General features: G+C 33.0%; 1 protein-coding gene across 1 annotated transcript; it reads right to left on the bottom strand.

The window, feature by feature from the left end:
- Positions 1-32: 32 nt before the first annotated feature.
- On the bottom strand, positions 33-22102 carry apc2 (APC regulator of WNT signaling pathway 2). Its single transcript, XM_030087245.1, has 13 exons — positions 21917-22102; positions 20235-20325; positions 19956-20136; positions 18333-18441; positions 17553-17663; positions 16211-16285; positions 16059-16133; positions 11460-11826; positions 10372-10470; positions 8374-8513; positions 7359-7553; positions 6041-6255; positions 33-2494 (listed from the first exon to the last, which is right to left on the bottom strand). The coding sequence occupies exons 1-13, from the start codon at positions 22049-22051 to the stop codon at positions 37-39; spliced, it is 4251 nt and encodes a 1416-aa protein (XP_029943105.1). The 5' UTR covers positions 22052-22102; the 3' UTR covers positions 33-36.
- Between the last annotated feature and the right edge of the window lie 1684 nt (positions 22103-23786).

Here is a 23786-nt window from a genome sequence, read left to right as displayed (position 1 = left end):
TAGCTAACATTAGCAAGTCGGGCTAGAAAAAAAAAATTAGCAAGCTTCCAGTTTCTTCTTCTTGTCAGACACGCTAACGCCGCTAACGCTAGCAGTGCTAACGTTAGCGTTGGCGTTGCGGGGCGTGTAGTTGAACGGCGTGACGCGCGCCGCCTTGCTCGGCGAGCGGAACGTCTCCTCCGTCTGCACCGTGGCGTCGCTGGTCTGTCGCCGCTGCGGCGACAAGCTCGCCGCGCTAGCCGTTAGCTTGTCGCCGCGGGCCCGCCGCCAGGCGGCCGCGTCCTTTAGCCTGGCGCTGCCACTGGCGCTCGTCTTCGCGCTGGAGTCGGACGACGTGGAGCGTGGCGACGCTATGCTAGGCGACGACGCGTGGCGGCGGAACGCCGCGCTAGCGTTGTCGCGTTGCCGCGGCAGCGGCGCCTTCGCTAGCGGCGCCCTCGCCAGCGCTAGCTTGCGCGGCTCGTCCGAGCCCGTCCGCCTAGCTTGCGCCGCCGCCGCCGCCTTGCTAGCCCGCGGCTCCTTTATGAACGTTAGCTGCCGCGGCGGGAGCCGCGCGACGTTGTTAGCGTTAGCCGCCGCCAGCGGCGACGGCACCGGCTTCTGCTGGCGCCGCATGAACGGGATTCGCACCGGCGACTTCTGCGCCTTGCCGCCCGAGTCGTCGGAGGAGGAGCTGCGCGGCGGCGGCGGCGTGGCGCTGCGCGGCGCTAGCGTCAGCATGCTAGCGGCGTCCAACCGGTGGAGGCTCTTGGAGCGCTGGCTTGCTAAAGGGACCTGCGACGGCGGGGAGTCACGCCGCGGCGGCGTGTAGATGACGGTGCGGCCGCGCAGGACCACGGGGATGCTAGCGCCGCGCGGGCGGCGTGCGGCGAAGTCCAGCGGCTTGCTAGCGCCGCCGCCGCCGCTGCTCCACTTCCTGTTTTTCGGCGTGAAGCTCGACGCTAACGACATCACCTCTTCTGTCTCCGTCTCGTCGTCGGTGTCGGGTTTCGCCGCCAGCAGCCCGTCCACCACGCGCGCCGCGCCCTCGCGGATGGCTCGCCAATCGGTGCTGGTCAGCGACTCGTCGCTGTCCTCGGCTAGCAAGGCCTTGCTAAATTTCGCCGGCTTCTTCCGCCGCTGCTTCGGCATGGCCGACGTGATGCAGCGCTGCAGGAGGTCGTCTTCCGACTCGGCGCTGGAGCTAGCTAGCTCCCGCGCCTTGCTAGCGCTGTTAGCGTTAGCGTTGGTCTTCTTCCATTTTTTCCGGCGTTTTTCCGACTCGGCGTCGCTGATCGACGACAAATCGTCGTATTTTCTCGAGTCTTCCACGACAGGAAGTAGGAGGAGCTTGCTGAGCTCCTTGCTGCGCGCCAGCAAGCGCTGCGTGGCGGCGGCGCGGCGCGCCAGCGCGAACGCGCGCAGCTCCCGCAGACGCCTGGCGTCGCTAACCGGCATCGCGGAATTAATACACTCCTTTAAAATCTCAATATCTTCGTCGGAGTTAGCGTTAGCGTTAGCGCTAGCGTGCAGCGGCGTCAGCTTGAGCTCCACCTCCTTTTGCACGTAGTGCTCGTGCACGGGGAGCGCGCTCAGGCTGGACGCGCACGAGAAGTTCCCCGTCGTAAAAATCCGACCGGAGTCCAAATCCGGCGGCAGCGCTAGCTTGATCTCGCTAATGATGCTAGCGTCGGTCGTCGTCGTGGTCGTGGTGGTGGCGGTGGTTGAGGGTTCGATTCCCGGCGTGCGGCAGCGGCTGGGCGGCGCCGTCTGCCCGGGGCTGTCGGGCAAGTCGCTCGGCGACAAGTTGCCGTCGAGCAAGGCGTCGTCGGCCGAGTTGTCGCTGATTATGGAGCTGGCGATTGATGGCGAGCCGAACGAGCCGAGCGAGCTCACCGAGCTGCAGCGGCTCATGACGAGGGGCGTGTCCTGGACGACGTCATCGGAGGGGGCGGAGTCCGAGTCCGAGCTGAGGGAGGAGAGCGAGGAGCAGCGCGAGAAGCAGATGGGCGTGTTCTCCACTGAATACTTCTGCAAGGTCTCGTTAGCGTTAGCAGTAGCGCTAGCATTAGCGTTAGCATGGCTAGCTTGAATGCTACTAGCGTTAGCCGGCTCCTCGTCGTCGAAGCAGCCGGAATCGGACGCGTAGTTAAGCTCCGCCTCTAAGGCTTTCTGCTTTCTAACGAGCAAAGAGGGCGTGGCCGTCGCGGTCGGCGAGGGCGACGTCATCGAAAAGTGGGCGGGGCTCACGGAGAGGAGATTACGCAACGCGGCGGCGCTGCCGGCGGCGATGGCGCGGTGCCGCGAGTGCACCAGGTTGCGCAGCATGGCGGCGGCGCCCAGCTCCAACAGGAGGAGCTGGTCCGGGGAAGGGGCGGGGCTTAAGGAGGAAGCCGGGGCGGGGCTCGAGGAGAGGTGCATGAGGGCGCCGCAGGCGTTGGAGACGATGGTGAGCGAGGGCGAGCGCAGGTGGGCGAGCAAGGCCGGCAGGCAGGCGTGGGCCCGGAGGATCCGCCTGCAAGAAAAAAAAAAGGGGCGGGGTTAGATGAAAAGGGGGAGGGGTTTAAGAGAGAGGAGGGGGCGGGGTTAAAGAGAGGAGGGAGAACTTCATTATATATATTTGGGTCAATAAATGTTAAAAATAGTAAATAACAAGAAATCAATTAAAAAAAAAGAAAAAAAAGAAAAAAAAAGTAAATAATAATAGTAATAAATATATAAAAATAATAAAACGCTATAATATAATTAAATATAAAATGTAATCACTAATAGTATGGAATATAAGTGATAAATAAAATTAAAAAATAAATTAAAAAAATGTGTTAAAAAAAAGTAATAGTGACGGTAAATAAAATATAAAAAATTTAAAATAATACAAAATAAATCAATAATGCTATGTAAAATAAATAAAGTAAAAACACAATAAAGAAAAAAATATATTGTGTAAAATTAAGTAATAAATAGTGACAAAAATATTAAAAATGTGTAATTAAATAAATAAAAAAAATAATAGTATTAGTATGCAAAGTAAATAATTAAAATAAAAACAAAAAAAATTAATATTGTGTGATATAAATAATAACAATAATAACGATAATAATAATTAGTGACAATAAATAAAATAAACAATAAAGAAAACATATTGTGTAAAATAAATTATAATGATAAATAAATAACAGCAATATCTAAAATAAATAATTAAAATAAACAAAAAATCAATATTGTGTGAAGTAAATAATAAAAATAATAATAATAATAATAATATTAAATAGTGACAATAGATAAAATAAGAAATAACTAAGTTTTAAAAAAAATAAATGAATATGATCATGTAAAATGAATCATAAATTAGAAACAATAATAGAAATATTGTATAAATTAAATAGTGACAACAAATAAAATAAAAAATAATTAAAATTTTTAATGAAATGAATAATAAATCAATATGAGCATGTAATATGAATCATAAATAAATTAGACAACAATAAAGAAAAAAATGTATAACATAAATAATAGTGACAATATATACAATTGAAAACAGTTATTATAGACTAAATAAATGATAAAAATAAAACATAAAATAAAAAAGACAAAATATCAGTGCGTAACAAATGAGTGTGACAAACAAATAAAGAAACAGTGATAAAGTCAATAAGTAAATGCTAAATCAATAAAAGTATAAAATAAAAATATGAATAATAAAGTAATGACAATAAAAAAATGAAAAGACTAAAGTTATGATACATTTTATTTAAAAAAAAAGTTATATTAAACATACTACATGAATAAGTATTTGTAGAATAAATAAAAATATTGAACATATCAAAAACTAATAAATAAATAGTGAATATCAAATATATAAAAAATAAAAATATTATATATAGTGTGCATTTTTAAAAATAAATATATACATTCTAAAAATAAAAATTGTAGTTTATATAGTAATAAACAAAATGAAATATATTAAAGATATAATAAATGAAATTAGTCAATTTAATAAAATACATACAACAAAATAAAAATGAAATATATAAAAGATATCATTAAATATTAATATATTGTATAACTGACAGTCAATTTCATAAAAGAATATATGAAATAAAATAAATATATAAATCAAAAATATATTGAATAGTAAATAACACAAAATAAATAATAAAGAAACAAATAAATAAGAAATTAAAATATTAATAAAATAAGTAAATACTTATGAATAATATATAAAGAAAAAATACAATAAATTAATAGAAAATTAATTAATAAATAAAATATGCAAAGTCTAACTAGTAACAAATAAAATAAGCAGAAATTTATGAATAAGAATGTATTTTATAATAAAAAAATAAAAAAAATAAATACAAAAAAATTAGATGTTAAAAAGTAAAAAAATAAATATAAGTAAGTCAATAAAGTACAAATTTCAAATAGAAATATAAATACAATTGTATAGTAAAGTAAATAATATATAACATAAATAATAATGAATAAAATAAGAATGTAGGTGTAGTAGTAGCATTATTAGCACGGCTAGCATACTTAATATACAACTGAACCACTGCTAGCATCATTCAAACAACCGTTAGCATCATTAAATAATTAATAAAATAAAATATATCAAAAATTAACAAAAAAATAAATAGTAAATATAAAATATATATAGTAAATATAAAAAATATAAATAGTAAAAATAAAAAGTGTACGTTATATAGTAATAAATAAAATGAAATATATAAAAGATATCATTCAATATTAATATATTGTATAATAACTGACAGTCAATTTCATAAAATAATATATGAAATAAAATAAATATATAAATCAAAAATATATTTAATAGTAAATAACACAAAATAAATAATAAAGAAACAAATAAATAAGAAATTAAAATATTATTATAATAAGTAAATACTTATGAATAATATATAAAGAAAAATAGAATAAATTAATAAAAAATTTATTAATAAATAAAATATGCAAAGTCTAAATAGTAACAAATAAAATAAGCAGAAATTTATGAATAAGAATATATTTTATAATAAAAATTAAAAAAAAATAAATACAAAAAAAATAAATGTTAAAAAGTAATAAAAATAAAAAATATAAATAAGTCAATAAAGTACAAATTTCAAATAGAAATATAAATACAATTGTATAGTAAATAATATATAACATAAATAATAATGAATAAAATAAGAATGTAGGTGTAGTACTAGCATTATCAGCACAGCTAGCATACTTAATATACAACTGCACCACTGCTAGCATCATTCAAACAACCGTTAGCATTATGAAATAATAAATAAAATTAAATATATAAAAAATTAACAAATAAAATAAATAGTAAATATAAAATATATAAAAAATTAAAATATTAAATATATATAGTAAATATAAAAAATATAAAAAGTAAAAATGAAAAGTGTACGTTATATAGTAATAAATAAAATGAAATATATAAAAGATATCATTCAATATTAATATATTGTATAATAACTGACAGTCAATTTCATAAAATAATATATGAAATAAAATAAATATATAAATCAAAAATATATTGAATAGTAAATAACACAAAATAAATAATAAAGAAACAAATAAATAAGAAATTAAAATATTAATAAAATAAGTAAATACTTATGAATAATATATAAAGAAAAAATACAATAAATTAATAAAAAATTAATTAATAAATAAAATATGCAGAGTCTAAATAGTAACAAATAAAATAAGCAGAAATTTATGAATAAGAATGTATTTTATAATAAAAAATTAAAAAAAAAAAAATTAAAAAAATTAAATGTTAAAAAGTAATAAAAATTAAAAATAGAAATAAGTCAATAAAGTACAAATTTCAAATAGAAATATAAATACAATTGTATAGTAAAGTAAATAATATATAACATAAATAATAATGAATAAAATAAGAATGTAGGTGTAGTACTAGCATTATTAGCACGGCTAGCATACTTAATATACAACTGAACCACTGCTAGCATCATTCAAACGACCGTTAGCATCATTAGCATGTTTAGCATGACCGCCGCCCCCCCACCCCCTTTACCTGTAGTCCTCCCGGGTGGCCACCAGGGATGCCACGTTCCTCAGGATGCCGCCGCCGCTCTCGATGATGGCCAGCGAGTTGGTCTGGCAGCGGTACGTTAGCGTGCTGACCAGGAAGGCCAGCGCGCCGTCCACCGCGCACAGCGCCGCCTTGTTCTCCGCGCTGTGCGCCGACAGGTTCCACAGGGCGCTCAGCACGCTCTTCAGGGTGGACTCCTGGGAAACGGCGGGCGCGAGTTAGCGTGGCTGGACGGGGCTAGCATAACAACCGAGTTAGCATGAAATCTCGTAATGGAAAAAAAAAAAAACTGTTACCATGGAAACTGACCATGTTAGCCTGTTTTTTAGCTAATTAGCCTGTAGTTAGCATAGAATGAGTAGGAAGTAGTTAGGTAATTAATGTGTTATTAACATGTAATTAATGTGTTAACATGTAATTAATGTGTTATTACCATGTAATTAACGTGTAATTAACATGTAATTAATGTGTTGTTAACATGTAATTAATGTGTTATTAACATGTAATTAATGTGTAATTGACATGTAATTATCGGGGTGGACTTCTGAAACCAGCTAGCGTGGCGGTTAGCCTGTTTTTAGCTAATTAGCCTGGAGTTTGGATAAAATCAGTAGAAAATAGTAATTAACGTGTTGTCAACATGTAATTAATGTGTTATTATTAACGCAGTGTGCTAACGTGTCATTATTGCGTTATTAACATGTAATATTGAGTTAATGACATGTTATTAATGCATTATTAGCATGTAATTACTATGGTATTAAATCAAAATTAGTTATTAAAATATTATTTTGTTAACACAATGTGTTAAACATAATCAATGTGTTCTTAACAAGTAATTAATGTGTTATTAACACTGTTACTAACATAATCACTTAACGCATAGGGGGTTTACATGTAATTACTCTGTTATAATCATGTAACTAATGTGTTATTAACACTTATTAACTGTGTTATTAACATGTAATGAATGTGATACTAACATGTAGTTAATGTGTTATTAACATGTAATAGTGAGTTAATAACATGTTATTAATGCACTAGTAACATGTAAATACTATGTTATTAACTCATAATATGTAATAATGTTATTGTCTTAACATATAATGTGTTATAAACATAATGAATGAGTTCTTAACAAGTAATTAATGTGTTAACATAGTGTGTTACTAACGTGTAATCACTGTTATTAACGCATTGGGGGTTTAATAACATGTAATACATGTAATTAATGTGTTATTAACATGTAATTAATGTGTTATTAACATGTATTTAGCCCGTCACTGGTGTTTGAGCTCACCTTGGTGGCCCTGAGCGCGCAGGCGGTGAGCGCGGCCACGCAGCCCACGTCGCGCAGCAGGCGGCGGCTGCTGACCGGCGCCCTCCAGGACAGGTTCCTCAGGATGCTGCTGACCACCTGCTGCAGCTCCTCCGAGTCCGACTCCAGCTGCCGCACCAGCGCCTGCAGCGGGGCGGCCCGCGAACACAGCGTGGCCTGAGGGCACGCCGGCAGAGAGGGAGAGGTTAGCTTAAAGGCTGATGTAGCAGGAATGGGAAAGAAAAGCATAGAAGCTAGCTAAAAGGCTAACGTAGCCTAGAGATGAAGGAAAGTCAGCCTGAAAGCTAGCATGACGGCTAATGTAGCCTTGAAGTGAAAGCTAGCTTAAAAGCTATTGTAGCCTTGAGATAACAGGAAGTTAGCATACATTAGGATTTGCCATTAGCATTAGCGTATTTTAGGTCCTTTTGGGCCAAAATTACTGCACAAAATGTTAACACCAAAGCTAGCTAGCATTAGCATTAGCCATTAGCCGTTAGCATTAGCATTTTGGGGTTATTTTTTTGGCCAAATATTACATGTTTCAAGTTAGCATTTTTGCTGTTTTTCTATGTATTTAAATCCCAAAAGTAGCAAGCATTAGCAATTAGCATTAGCACTTAGCATTAGCATTGCCTTGGGCCAAAATGACACATGTAAAGGTCACTTTTATTGTTTTGTTCTTATTTACTTTTCAACACAAATGCCAGCTAGCTTTAGCATTACTCGTTAGCCATTACCATTAACAGTTAGCATTAGCATTTTTGGATGCTTTTAGGCCAAAACAACATGTTCAAGGTTAGCATTTTCATTGTTTTGTTGTCTGATCCAAAACTAGGTAGAATTAGCCATTAGCAATAGCAATAGCCGTTAGCATTAGCAATTTTGTGGGTGTTTCATGGGAAATAATTTACGTTTTCAAGTTAGTACTTGCATTTTTCTTTAATCCAAAAGTAGCCAGCATTAGCATGAGCGTTACCGGTTAGCATTAGCCCACCTTGTTAGCCACGTCCCCGAAGGTGAGGTTGGTGACGGCCATGCCGGCGTAGCGCCGCAGGCTGAGGTTGACGGGGTCGCCGGGGGCGCCGTACAGCTCCTGGTCCAGCTGGATGAGGTCGGCCACCGCCTGCAGCCCGCCTGTAACCGCGGCAACCGCCGTTAGCATCGCCGCGCCAACCGGAAGCTAGCTATTAGCACTTAAAGTTACATTACTAGCATCATGGTGTGTGAAACGTCCCCAAAGGTGAGTTTTGGTTAAAAACATGAGTTTTGACTGCTAGCATTAGCTGTTAGCATCACCTTGCTAACAGGAAGTTAGCATTTACAGTGACATTTAGCACGCGAAAGCTGCTAGCAACGTCCACGAACGGTGAGGTTATGAATATAAAATTTGGGCGTTAGCATTTATCTGTAAGCATTAGCATTTTATGCGTTGTTAACATGTAATTAAGGTATTATTAACTTGTAATTAATTTTAAATTAACACATAATTAGTGCTTTGAACATGTACTTAATGTCTTATTACCTGAACTTAATTTGTTAAGACATAATTCATTAACATGTAATTAATGTCTTATTATTTTGTAATTAATGTTTCATTAAGTCATAACTAATGTGCTATTAACATGTAATTAATGTCTAATTAACTTATAATTAATATTAAGGAATAATGTGTTACTAACATGTAATTAAGGTTTTATTAACTTGTTCTTACTTTTTAAGACATAATTCATTGATAACTTGTAACTAATGTGTTATTAACTGGTAATTAATGTGTTATTAAGGAAAAATTAACATGTTAACATGTAATTAACGTCTACCTAACTAGACATAATTAATGCAATATTAACATGTAATAAATGTCTTATTAACTTCTAATCAATGTGTTTTTAAGGCATAATTAACATGCTAACATGTGATTAACGTCTACCTAACTAGACATAATTAATGCATTACGAACATGTAATTAATGTCTTATTAGCTTGTAATTATGCTGTTATTAAGGCATAATTAACATGTTAACATGTTATTAATGTCTAATTAACAAGACATAATTAATGTGTTACTAACATGTAATTAATGTGTTGTACAGTTACAGTGATTTTGAATGACATGTAGTAAATTTAACATCTATTTCGCCAGGTATTGCCATATTAGTAACAATTAAATCAAGTGTTAATAACGTGTAATTAACATCTTACTAACATCTAATGAACAAAAGATTAACAATTGACTTCTGAATGGGTAATTAATGTATTATTATCATGTAATTAAGGTACTAATAACGTGTAATTACCATGGTAACATTGGCATTTCTTTCTAGTTTGAGGCCAAAATGACACGCTACAATTTAGCATTGGCGTCTTTCTCATAAAATTAGCATTAGCTTTCGCATTTCTTGCTATTTTTTTAATAGTTAGCATTAGCCGTTAGCATTTTGTAACATTTTTCTTTTCTGGCCAAAAAGTTGGCATTAGCAATGCTTTTTACTAGCTACACTTAGCTAAGATTAGCATGAGCATTGTTTTATTTTTTTAAAGAGATACATGTTGGCCATTAGCATTAGCTGTTAGCATTAGCATTTTTTCTAGGTTTTAGCCAAAATCACATGTTGGAATTTAGCATTAGCTTCTTATTTAAAAAGAAAAAACTAGAATTAGCATTAGCATTTTTAATTTTTTTTAATAACTATATGCTAACAGTTAGCGTTAGCTGTTAGCATTAGCATTTTTCTAGTGGCTTTGGTCAAAATTACATGTAATTTAGCATTAGCTTTAGCATTTCAAAAGAATTACCATTAGCCTTTCGCATTTTGGAAATAGTTAGCATTAGCCATTAGCATTTTGCTACATTTTTCTTTTCCGGCTAATAGTTAGCATTAGCCGTTAGCATTTTGTAGTTTTTGCTTTGTTTTTTTTTTTTTTTCTTTTTTTTAAAGCCAAAACAACATGCTGGCAGTTAGCATTAGTGGCTAGCGGGTTGGCGGTTAGCTCACCTAGCTCGTTCATGGCGCGGCGGTACTCCTCCTCGAAGGACAGCTTCATGAGCGCGCACGTGGCCTGCACGAGCTGCGGGTCCAGCGGCTCCGGGGCGCCTGCAAAACGACACGCAAGCTAGCAATGCTAAAGATGCTAATGTGGCTAAAGATGCTAATGAAAAAAAAAAATTAGTAATTACAATAAATATTAAAAGAAAACAAAAATTGAAAAATAGAAAAAAACAAAAAAATAATTAAAATAATTATAAAAAATAAGCTAGCAATGCTAAAGATGCTAATGTGGCTAAAGATGCTAATTAAAACAAATATAATTATTAATTACAATAAATATAGAAAAATTAAAAAAAATTGAAAAATAGAAAAAAACAAAAAAATAATTAAAACAATTATAAAAAATATACTAGCAATGCTAAAGATGCTAATGTGGCTAAAGATGCTAATTATAAAAAAATAAATTATTAATTACGATAAATATTAAAAAAAAATAAAAAAAATTAGAAAAATAGAAAAAAAATTTAACAAAAATAATTATAATACTTATAAATAATATGCTAGCAATGCTAAAGATACTAATGTGGCTAAAGATGCTAATTATAAAAAAGTATAATTATTAATTACGATAAATATTAAAAAAATTAAAAATAATTAGAAAAATAGAAAAAAAATTAAATAAAAATAATTACAATAGTTATAAATAATATGCTAGCAATGCTAAAGATACTAATGTGGCTAAAGATGCTAATTATAAAAAAGTATAATTATTAATTACGATAAATATTAAAAAAATTAAAAATACTTAGACAAATAGAAAAAAAATTAAATAAAAATAATTACAATAGTTATAAATAATATGCTAGCAATGCTAAAGATGCTAATGAAAAAAATCTAATTATTAATTACAATATATATTTTAAAAAATTAGAAAAATTGGAAAAATAGAAGAAATATTAAACAAAAATAATTATAATTACAAATGATATGCTAACAATGCTAAAGATGTTAATGAAAAAAAAAAATTATTAACTACAATTAAACGCTATAAAAAGTTCAGATCTGGTCCTTTAGCCCCGCCCCCTGCCGCAAGCCCCGCCCACCTGCGTCCCCGCGCTGCCGCCGCTCCTCCAGCCAGTCCCAGCCGCTGTCGCAGTGCGTGCGGATCTGCTCCAGCAGGAGTAGAACCCTCGCCTCGCGCCTGCCTTGCCCCTCGTCGGCCTGCGAGCACACCACGTTGTGGAGCGCCGCCGCCGCCCGCGACTTGGCCTCGCGGCTCACGGCGGGGGCGGGGCCGTCGCCGGCGTCGCCGTGCAGGATTTGCACCAGCAGCGGCACGCAGCCCGAGCGCCGCAGAGCAAGGCAGCTGTCCTGGGAGCTGGACAGGGCCAGCAGCGTGCGCGACAGGTCCTCCGGGTCGCGGCCCGCCAGCAGGGACAGCAGCCACAGCACCGCCTCCACCTGCAGGGGGGCGGGGCCAGAGGAGGGGGAGGGGGCGGGGCCACAAAGCAGACAGGAAGTAGTGGGAAATGAGTAAATACATGTAAATATATAAAAAAAATACTTACAATAATAGTGAAAATAGTAATAAGAGTAATGAAGTAAATACAAATAAAGTATATTAAATAAAATAGTAAAAAATAGAAATATATAAATTAAACATAAAAAAATAAAAATAAAAAAGTAAATAAGAAATAACAGTATTAAAGGTTTTATGATATAAAAAATAAATAAAATGAAATATGAGCAATAAAGTAAATAGAAATAAAGTATATTCAATAAAATAATAAAAAATGGAAATATATAAATTAAACATGAAAAAATAAAAAATAAAAATAAAAAAGTAAATAAGAAATAACAGTATTAAAGTATTTATGATATAAAGAATAAATAAAATGAAATATGAGCAATAAAGTAAATAGAAATAAAGTATATGAAATGAAAAAAATAAAAAATAGAAATAGAAAAATATAATTTAAAAATAAAATAAAAAAGTAAGTAATTAATAAAAGTTTTATGATATAAAAAATAAATAATAAACTGAATAAATACATGTAAACAAATAAAAAAAAATTACAATAATAATGAAAATAAATAAAATATAATAAGAGTGATAAAGTAAATAAAAATTAAGTATATTGAATAAATAAATAAAAAAATAGAAATATATAAATTAAACAAAAAAAATTTAAATAAAAAAGTAAATAAGAAATAAGAGTAATGATATAAAAAATAAATAAAATGAAATATGAGCAACAAAGTAAATATAAATAAAGTATATGAAATGAAAAAAATAAAAAATAGAAATATAAAAAATTAAATAAAAAATAAAAATAAAAAAGTAAGTAAGTAATAAAAGTTTTATGATATAAAAAATAAATAATAAACTGAATAAATACATGTAAACAAATAAAAAAATTACAATAATAATGAAAATAAATAAAATATAATAAGAGTAATAAACTAAATAGAAATAAAGTATAAACATAAAATAGAAAATAAAAAAGGAAATATAAAAAATGTAACAAATAAAAATCTAAATAAAAAATAAAAATAAAAAAAGTAAATAAGTAATAACAGTAATAAAGGTTTCATGATATAAAAAATAAATAAAATGAAATATAAGCAAGAAAATAAATAGAAATAAAGTATATAACATGAAAAAAATAGAAAACTTAAAAATTAAATAAAAAATAAAAATAAAAAAGTAAAAAAGTAATAAAAGTTTTATGATATAAAAAATAAATTAAAACTGAAAAAATACATGTAAATAAATAAATACTAAAAATTTAAATAATAACGAAAATAAATAAGATACAGTAAGAGTAATAAAGTAAATATAAATAAAGCATATAAAATAAAAAACATTAAAAAATAGAAATATGAAAAATTATACAAATCCAAAAAATAATAAAAAAATTAAAATAAAAAAGTAAAACAGTATTAACAGTAATAAAGATTTTATGATACAAAATAAAAAATAAACTGAATAAATAAATGTAAATAAATAAAAAAAAATAAAAATACTAAGAACAATAAATAAATCATAAGAGTAATACAGTAAATAGAATTAAAGTATATAAAATAAGAAAAATAAAAAATAGAAATATAAAAAAAATTTGATTAAAAATAAATAAAAAATAAAAATGAACTAAATAAGTAATAATAGTAATAAAGGTTTTATGATATTAAATAAATAATAACTGAATAAATAATGTATAAATAAATAATAAAAATGAAAATAATAATGAAAATAAATATAAAATATAATAAGAGTAGTAAAGTAAATAGAAATAAGTATCAAACACAAATAGAAAATAAAAGAGAAATATAAAAATGTAACAAATAAAAATCTAAATAAAAATAAAATAAAAAAAGTAAATAAGTTAATAACCGTAATAAAGGTTTCATGATATAAAAAATAAATAAAATGAAATATAAGCAAGAAAATAAATAGAAATAAGATATAACATGAAAACAATAGAAAACTTAAAAATTAAATAAAATAAAATAAAAAAGTAAAAAAGTAATAAAAGTTTTGATATAAAAATAAATTTAAAACGAAAAATACATGTAAATAAATAAATACTAAAAATTTAAATAATAACGAAATAAATAAGATACAGTAGAGTAATAAAGTAAATATAAATAAAGCATATAAAAATAAAAAACATTAAAAAATAGAAATATGAAAAATTATACAAATCCAAAAAATAATAAAAAAATTAAAATAAAAAAGTAAAACAGTATTAACAGTAATAAAGATTTTATGATACAAAATAAAAAATAAACTGAATAAATAAATGTAAATAAAAAAAAAAAAAAAATACTAAGAACAATAAATAAATCATAAGAGTAATACAGTAAATAGAATCAAAGTATATAAAATAAGAAAAATAAAAAATAGAAAGATAAAACAAATTTGATTAAAAATAAATAAAAAATAAAAATGAACTAAATAAGTAATAATAGTAATAAAGGTTTTATGATATTAAAATAAATAATAAACTGAATAAATACATGTATATAAATAAATAATAAAAATTGAAATAATAATGAAAATAAATAAAATATAATAAGAGTAGTAAAGTAAATAGAAATAAAGTATAAAACACAAAATAGAAAATAAAAAAGAAATATAAAAAATGTAACAAATAAAAATCTAAATAAAAAATAAAAATAAAAAAGTAAATAAGTAACAATAATAAAGGTTTTATGATATTAAAAATAAATAAAATGAAATATAAGCAAGAAAGTAAATAGAAATAAAGTATATAAAATGAAAAAAATAGAAATATAAAAAATTAAATAAAAAGTTAAAATAAAAAAGTAAATAAGTAATAAAAGTTTTATGATATAAAAAATAAATGAAAAACTGAATAAATACATGTAAATAAATAAATAATAAAAATTTAAATAAAAATGAAATAAATAAATATAATAAGAGTAATAAAGTAAATATAAATAAAGCATATATATATATATATATATATATATATATATATATATATATATATATATATATATATATATAAAGTAGAAATATGAAAAATTATACAATTCCAAAAAATAAATAAAAAATTACAAATTAAAAAGTAAAAAATATTAACAGTAATAAAGATTGTATGATACAAATTAAAAAAAACACACTGAATAAATAAATGTAAATGAATAAAAATACTAAAAATAATAATTACAATAAATAAAACGTAATAAGAGTACAACAGTAAATAGAATCAAAGTATATAAAACAAGAAAAATAAAAAATAGAAATAAACTAAATAAGTAATAACAGTAATAAAGGTTTTATGATATAAAAAATAAATAAACTGAATAAATAAATGTAGATTAAAAAAAGGTAGAAAAAGATTAAAAAACAATGAAAATAAACTAAATAAAGGTATATTAACTATTAAGTATTAAATATAATAAAGAAATGTATCACTATAAATACAATAAAAATAAGTTCAGGTAAATAATAAATAATAAAAACAATAATTATTGTAATTCATGTATAATTAATTTAAATGTATGATAATAAATAATACATATAATAAATAAATATAAATATATCAATAAAAAAATCAATACAATTCGAATAAAAATAGAAATATTAAAAAGTAAATAAAATTAAACAAACAATAAAATAAATATTTAAAAAAATAAAATGACAATAGAATAAAACAAAAATGACTTAAACAATAAGAATTTAAAAAATAAAAACAATAAAACAATAAAAAACAAAATAAATACATTTAAAAAAGAATAATAAATAGTTAACAAAATAAAATAAAAAAACAATAAGATAAGTAAAAAATAAAATGAAAATAAAATGAAATAAAAATGACATAAATAAGAATAAAAAAATAAGAAAACAATAAAATATAAAATAAAAAAATAAATACAATTAAAATTAAAAATAGAAATAACAAATAGAGAATAGAATAAAAAAACAATAAAAAAAATGAAAATAAAATACAATAAAAATGAAATAAATAAGAATTAATTAAAAAAACAATACAATAAAAAATAAAATAAACAAAATAAATGCAATAAGGTTTAGTAAATAGTAAGTAATAAATTATGAAATTCAAATGGTCCAGGTGTGTGTGTGTGTGTGTGTGTGTGTGTGTGTGTGTGTGTGTGTGTGTGTGTGTGTGTGTGCGTGTGCGTGTGTGTGTGTGTGTTGGAACCTTGTTCCCTCCGTCGGAGCTCTCCGAGTTGCAGTTCTCCGGCTCTCCAGCGGGCGGACGCTCGGCGCCGCACAGCTGCGCACACACACACAAATACGCACTCATCAGTGATGATGTCATCGCGCGGCCACGAGAGTTCCTCAAACGCTCACCTGCACCTGGCTCTCCTGCGTGCCCCGCACCTCCTGCAGCTCCTTCTCCAGCTGCTCCAGCCGCGCCGCGCGCACCTGTTAGCATGCTAGCGTCAGTCGCGCTAAGAGATATGCTAACGCCTGCTAGCTTGTGATCTAGTGTCGTGTTGCAGTTAGCATGATTTGGGGGCATGCTATTGTGCATGATAATGCTTGTTAGCGTGTGCTAGCATCCCTTCAAGAAGTATGTGTTAGCATGTTGAACTAGCTCCTGTTAGCATCCCTGCACAAAGCAGCAACAATTTAGGGGTCCCTTAAAACAAATACGGACTATTTAAGGGTCCCTTAAAACCACTATGAACCATTTAAGGGTCCCTTAAAACCACTAAACTCCAGTTAAGGGTCCCTTAGAACCACGATGGACCATTTAAGGGTCCATTAAAACGACTAAGAACCACTTAAGGGTCCCTTAAAACCACTAAGGACCATTTAAGGATCCCTTAAAACCACTAAATACCACTTAAGGATCCCTTAAAACCACTAAATACCACTTAGGGGCCCTTAAAACCACTAAATAGCACTTAAGGGTCCCTTAAAACCACTAAGGACCATTTAAGGGTCCCTTAAAACCACTATGGACCATTTCAGGGTCCCTTAAAACCATTAAATACCGCTTAAGGTTCCCTTAAAACCACTATGGCCCCTTAAAGGGTCCCTTAAAACCACAAAGGACCATTTAAGGGTCCCTTAAAACCACTAAATGCCACTTAAGGGTCCCTCAAAACCACTATGGACCATTTAAAAGTCCCTTAAAACCACTAAATACCACTTTCGAGTCCCTTAAAACCACTAAGGACCATTTAAGGGTCCCTTAAAACCACTAAATACCACTTAAGGGCCCCTTGAAACCACTAAATACCAATTAAGGGTTCCTTAAAACTACTATGGACCATTCAAGGGTCCCTTAAAACTACTATGGACCATTTAAGGGTCCCTTAAAACCACTATGGATTAATTAAGGGTCCCTTAAAACCACTATGGACCATTTAAGGGTCCCTTAAAACCACTAAATACCACTTAAGGGTCCCTTAAAACCACTATGGACCATTTAAGGGTCCCTTAAAACCAATAAATACCACTTAAGGGTTCCTTAAAACCGCTATGGACCATTTCAGCATTCCTGAAAACAATTAAAGACTATTTAAGGGTCACTTAAATCCACTATGAAGCATTTAAGGGTCCCTTAAAACAATTAAGGTTAGCATATGTGTTAGCATCCTTTCACGAATTAGCATATGTGTGAAGAGATGCGTTAGCATCCCTTTAAGTAGCACCTGGAAGTAGCATGTGCTAGTGTACTCACCTGCGCACGCTGCAAGGCATGCTGGGAGCCGAAGCGGCGCTCCATGGCGGCGCGCAGCTGCTGCGCCTCGCAAGCTAGCTGCTGGCGGATCAGGTCCATCTGCAGGGAGAACTGCAGCCGCCACGGCTAGCTTAGTGCTAATGCTAATACCCGCTGACGCCAGCTATTGCTAGCTAAAGCTTTGTCACTAAACAAGCTAAATGCTATTGTTAACTACAGTTTCTTCACTAAAGCTAAATGCTAATGCTAACTGCAGTTTTGTCACTAAACAAGCTAAATGCTAATGCTAACTATAGTTTTGTCACTAAACAAGCTAAATGCTAATGCTAACTACAGTTTTGTTACTAAACAATCTAAATGCTAATGCTAACTACAGTTTTGTCACTAAACAAGCTAAATGCTAATGCTAACTACAGTTTTGTCACTAAAGCTAAATGCTAATGCTAACTACAGTTTTGTCACTAAAGCTAAATGCTAATGCTAACTGCAGTTTTGTGACTAAACAAGCTAAATGCTAATGCTAACTACAGTTTTGTCACTAAAGCTAAATGCTAATGTTAACTACAGTTTTGTCACTAAAGCGAAATGCTAATGCTAACTACAGTTTCGTCACTATAGCTAAAAGCTAATGCTAACTACAGTTTTGTCACAAAACAAGCTAAATGCTAACGCTAACTGCAGTTTTGTCACAAAACAAGCTAAATGCTATTGCCATTGCTACGCACGATAAACGCTAATGCTAACCTTTACTAGACACATGCTAATGCTAGCGGCACTCACCGCGTCGATGCGCGGCAGCTGCGCTAGCCGCTGCGTTAGCGCCTCCAGCTGGCTGAAGTACCAGCGGCGCTCGCGCTCGTCGCGGTCCGTCTCGCCCAGCAGGAGCTCCCTGTTTGAAGAAACCGTTAGCATGTAGCTGTTAGCACGTAGCATCAGCCAGCATGCAGCTGCTAGCATGTCGGATTCATTGTTAGCATCCCCCATCCGTTAACATTGAGTTTTTTTATGCAACGTTAGCATATCCCGATGATTAACTTGGAGCCATTAGCATCGTTAGCATCTGCCATCCCTTAACATGGGATGATTAGCACTGTTAGCATCTCCATCCGTTAACATGGAGATGTTAGCATCGCCCATCCATTAACATGGTGTCTTTAGCATTATTAGCATGTCCATCCATTAACATGGTGTCTTTAGCATTATTAGCATCTCCCATCAATTAACATGGTGTCTTTAGCATTATTAGCATGTCCATCCATTAACATGGTGTCTTTAGCATTATTAGCATCTCCCATCAATTAACATGGTGTATTTAGCATTATTAGCATGTCCATCCATTAACATGGTGTCTTTAGCATTATTAGCATCTCCCATCAATTAACATGGTGTCTTTAGCATTATTAGCATGTCCATCCATTAACATGGTGTCTTTAGCATTATTAGCATCTCCCATCCATTAACATGGTGTCTTTAGCATTATTAGCATCTCCCATCAATTAACATGGTGTCTTTAGCATTATTAGCATGTCCATCCATTAACATGGTGTCTTTAGCATTATTAGCATCTCCCATCAATTAACATGGTGTATTTAGCATTATTAGCATCTCCCATCTAATAACATGGGGTTTTAGCATTATTAGCATCTCCCATCTAATAACATGGGTTTTAGCATTATTAGCATCTCCCATCTGATAACATGGTGTTTAAGCATTATTAGCATCTCCCATCTGATAACATGGTGTTTTAGCATTATTAGCATCTCCCATCTAAGAACTGGGTGTTTTAGCATTATTAGCATCTCCCATCTGATAACATGGTGTTTTAGCATTATTAGCATCTGCCATCTGATAACATGGTGTTTTGGCAATATTAGCATCTCCCATCTGATAACATGGTGTTTTAGCGCTATTAGCATCTCCCATCTAATAACATGGTGTTTTAGCATTATTAGCATCTCCCATCTAATAACATGGTGTTTTAGCATTATTAGCATCTCCCACCTAATAACATGGCGTTTTAGCATTATTAGCATCTCCCATCTGATAACATGGTGTTTTAGCATTATTAGCATCTCTCATCTGATAACATGGTGTTTTAGCATTATTAGCATCTCTCATCTAATAACATGGTGTTTTAGCATTATTAGCATCTCCCATCTGATAACATGGAGATTTTAGCATTTTTAGCATCTCCATCCATTAACATGGAGACTTTAGCATCTCCCATCTGTTAACATGGAGATTTTAGCATTTTTAGCATCTCCATCCATTAACATGGAGATTTCAGCATCTCCCATCCGTTAACATGGAGACTTTAGCGTCTCCCATCCGTTAACATGGGGTGTTAGCATCATTTAGCATCACCCATCCGCGAGCATGGCCCCGTTAGCGCCGTTAGCTCACCTCTCCCGGTACAGCTCCTCCAGCGCGCCGGGCCGGCCGTCGCCGCCGCCGCAGCTGATGGTGGGCGGGGCCCCGTCCAGGAAGTGATGCGGCTCCTCGCAGGTGGGCGTGGTCAGCTCCGAGGCCCCGCCCCCCACCGGCCGCCGCAACTCGTAGTAATTGGTCAGATCCATGTGCAGCTCTGCGTTTTTTGTTTTGACAAAAAAAAAGACGCTAACGGTTAGCATGACGCTAACCAGGAAGTGGCGTGTTTTTTTTTTTTTTTCTAAGCTAGCGTACCTTTGAGCTGATGTAGCACGTCGCTACGTCCGGACGATGCTAACGACCCCGCCTCCTGCTCCAGCTTGCTCTGCAGCTGCTTTAGCGCCTCCTGGAAAAAGGGGGCGGAGCCAAAAGGTGAGCTAGCATAGCATCCCAGAGCTAGCTAGAAAAAAGAAAAAAAAAAAACAGCCTGAAACTAAGCTTGAGGCTAGCATGACAGCTAAAATAAGCTAAAGGTGTCGTGAAGCTAAGGCTAATGCTAACAGAAAACTAGCCTAGCACTAGCAAAACAAGTAGCCTATAGCTAACGCAAGCCTAGCCTTAAAGCTAACCAATCGTACAGCTAACTGCAACTAGCCTAATGCTAACATTAAACTAGCTTAAAAGTAGCTTAAAGCTAACCTCAAACTGGCCAAATGCTAACCTCAAATTAGCCTAATGCTAACCTAAAACTAGCCTAACTCTAAGGTTAAACGAAGCTAGTTTTAGGTTAGCAATAGGCTAATTTTTTATTAGCGATTGGCTAGTTTTAGGTAGCCTAGGCAGCCATAAGCTAACTGAAAAGTAGCCTAATGCTAACGTGAAACTAGCATAAAGCTAGAATGCCGCTAACAAAATGCTAACCAAAAGCTAGCTCAAAAGTACCCTATTGCTAACAAAAAACTAGCCTAATGGTAACATAACATTAGCCTGATGCTAACATAAAAAAGTATAGTACTAGCCTAATGCTAACATAAATCGAGCCTGATGCGAAGATTAAACTAGCATAAAAGTAGCCTAATGCTAACATAAAACTAGCATAACATGAGCATAAAGCCAACATTAAACTAGCCTAATGCTAACATAAAACTAGCATAAAATGAGCGTAAAGCTAACATTAAACTAGCATAAAATGAACCTAACGCTAACATAAAACTAGCATAAAAATTAGCCTAATGCTAATATATAAGTAGCCCAATGCTAACATAAAACTAGCATAAAACGAGCCTAATGCTAACATTAAACTAGCCTAATGCTAACATAAAACTAGCTTTATGCTCGCATCAAAACAGCCCAATGCTAACATTAAACTAGCATAAAATGAACCTAACGCTAACATAAAACTAGCATAAAAATTAGCCTAATGCTAATATAAAAGTAGCCCAATGTTAACATAAAACTAGCATAAAACGAGCCTAATGCTAACATTAAACTAGCCTAATGCTAACATAAAACTAGCTTTATGCTCGCATCAAAACAGCCCAATGCTAACATAAAACTAGCATAAAATCAGCGTAACGCTAACATTAAAGTAGCCTAATGCTAACATAAAACTAGCATAAAATTAGCCTGATGCTAGCATAAAAGCAGCCTACTGCTAACATAAAACTAGCATAAAATGAGCATAAAGCTAACATTAAACTAGCCTAATGCTAACATAAAACTAGCATAAAAGCAGCCTAATGCTAACATAAAACTGGAATAAAATGAGCGTAAAGCTAACATTAAACTAGCCCAACGCTAACATAAAACTAGCATAAAACGAGCCTAATGCTAACATTAAACTAGCCTCTGCTAACATAATGCTAGCTTAATGCTAAGAGAAAACTACCCTAAATGTAGCCTGATGCTAACATGAAAACAGCTTCAATGCAGCTTCATGCTAACATAAAATAACTAGCACTAGCATTAGCATTAGCATTAGCATGCGGGCGAGCCACCTTCATGCCGCTGGTCTCGCTCTCCAGCTTGCTCAGGTGCTGCACGTTGTGGTTGAGCTCGCGCCGCAGGCTGGAGTTCTCCTGGCGCAGCGCCTCCACCTGGTGGGCCAGCTGGTCGTACGACGCCGTCGCCATGGCGACCGGCCGGCTGGAGGCTGGAGGCTGGAGGCTGGAGGCTGGAGGGGAAAGGGGGCGGCGGCTACCGTCGCCGCGGGAGACGGTCGGGGAAAATGAACAAAGCTAGATTAGATCACAAAAGATGTAGGGCAGTGGTTCAACAAATAAATAAATAAATAAATAAAAAACATATATATTCCAAATAATAATAATAATAATAATTAATAAAAAACTGAATAAAAATAAATAACATTTTATCTAATATAATACAAACTTGAATAGTAAATAAAAAAAATTTTAAAAAAATTATAATTAACTATTATAATAAATAATAACTGAATGTATTTTTTATAAATATGTTAAATTAAAAAGAATAATTAATATAAAATAATAATAATAACAATAATAATAATACAAGTATAAAAAAATAAAGTAACACAAAAACAATTAAAATAAAATTAAGAAAATAAAATTAAAATAAAAAATTTTAAAATTAATAAATAAAAATGATAATAATAATAATAATAATAATAATAATAATAATAATAATGATACATATCTATTTTTTATTTAAAGTAACACAAAAAAACACATTAAAAAAACAATTAAAATGAAATTAAAATAAAAAAAATAAATAGTAACAATACTAAAAATATAAACAAATTAAAAAATTAAAAATAAAGTAAAACAAAAACAATAAAATAAAATTTAAAAAATAAATTTAAAATAACAAATTTAAATTAATAATAATAATAATAATAATAGTAATAATAATAATAATAAGTATATAAAAACATTAAAAAAACTACAAAAAATAAAGTAAAACAAAAACAATAAAATTAAATTAAAAAAATAAATTTAAAATAAATTTAAATAATAATAATAATGATAAAACTGGAATAAGCTGAAGCATCACCCTGTTAGCATCAGTCAGTTAGCATCAGTTTGTTAGCATTAGCCTGTTAGCATCAGTCTGTTAATATTAGCCAGTTAGCATCAAACTGCTAGCATCAATCTGTTAGCATAAACTTGTTAGCGCCAGTCAATTAGCCTATTAATATCATAGCATCATCCTGTTAGCATCAAGTCATTTCCATTGTTGTTGTTGTTGTTTACCTTGTTGTTTATCTTGTTGTTCTCCCTGTCGGCGATGCTAGCAGGCTAGCTAGCTAGCTAGCGGAGCGTGTCCCGGACCTGTAAACAAACAAACAAACAAACAATCACACAAAATAGCAGGTAAACAAATGAACAACCAGAAACAAGTGAAATATCAACAAGTAAACAACAAACAAATGATGTCAATCAAAACAAGAAACAGCTAAACAACCAATGTAAACAAACAATCAAATAAAATAGTAACAACCATGAAAACAAACGTCAATTATTGGAACAATGTAAACAACTAATCAACTAATGTCAACAAACAACAACAAAAACATGGAAACTGTAAACAAACAAGAATCTGAATGAAAAACAAACAATAACAAAACAAATGCAAACAGTTCAATCAATGTAAACAAAATTATGTAAACAAACAATCATCAAATGAAACAGTGTAAACAATCCCTGTAAACATGTATTGTAAACAAGTTAAACAAACAGTCCATGTAAACAATGAATAACAAAAACAAACAAGTAACTGATGAAAACAAACAAGAACAATAATCAGATGTAAGCAATGTAAACAAACAATGAACTCTTGTAAACAAACTTGCAACTAACGATGTAAATAATCTAATAACAGCCAATGTGA

This window comes from Salarias fasciatus, unplaced genomic scaffold (assembly GCF_902148845.1).
Source record: "Salarias fasciatus unplaced genomic scaffold, fSalaFa1.1, whole genome shotgun sequence".
Taxonomy (NCBI): Eukaryota; Metazoa; Chordata; class Actinopteri; order Blenniiformes; family Blenniidae; genus Salarias; species Salarias fasciatus.
The sequence above is the reverse complement of the archived record's forward strand: the minus strand, read 5'-3'. Positions and strand labels throughout refer to the sequence as shown.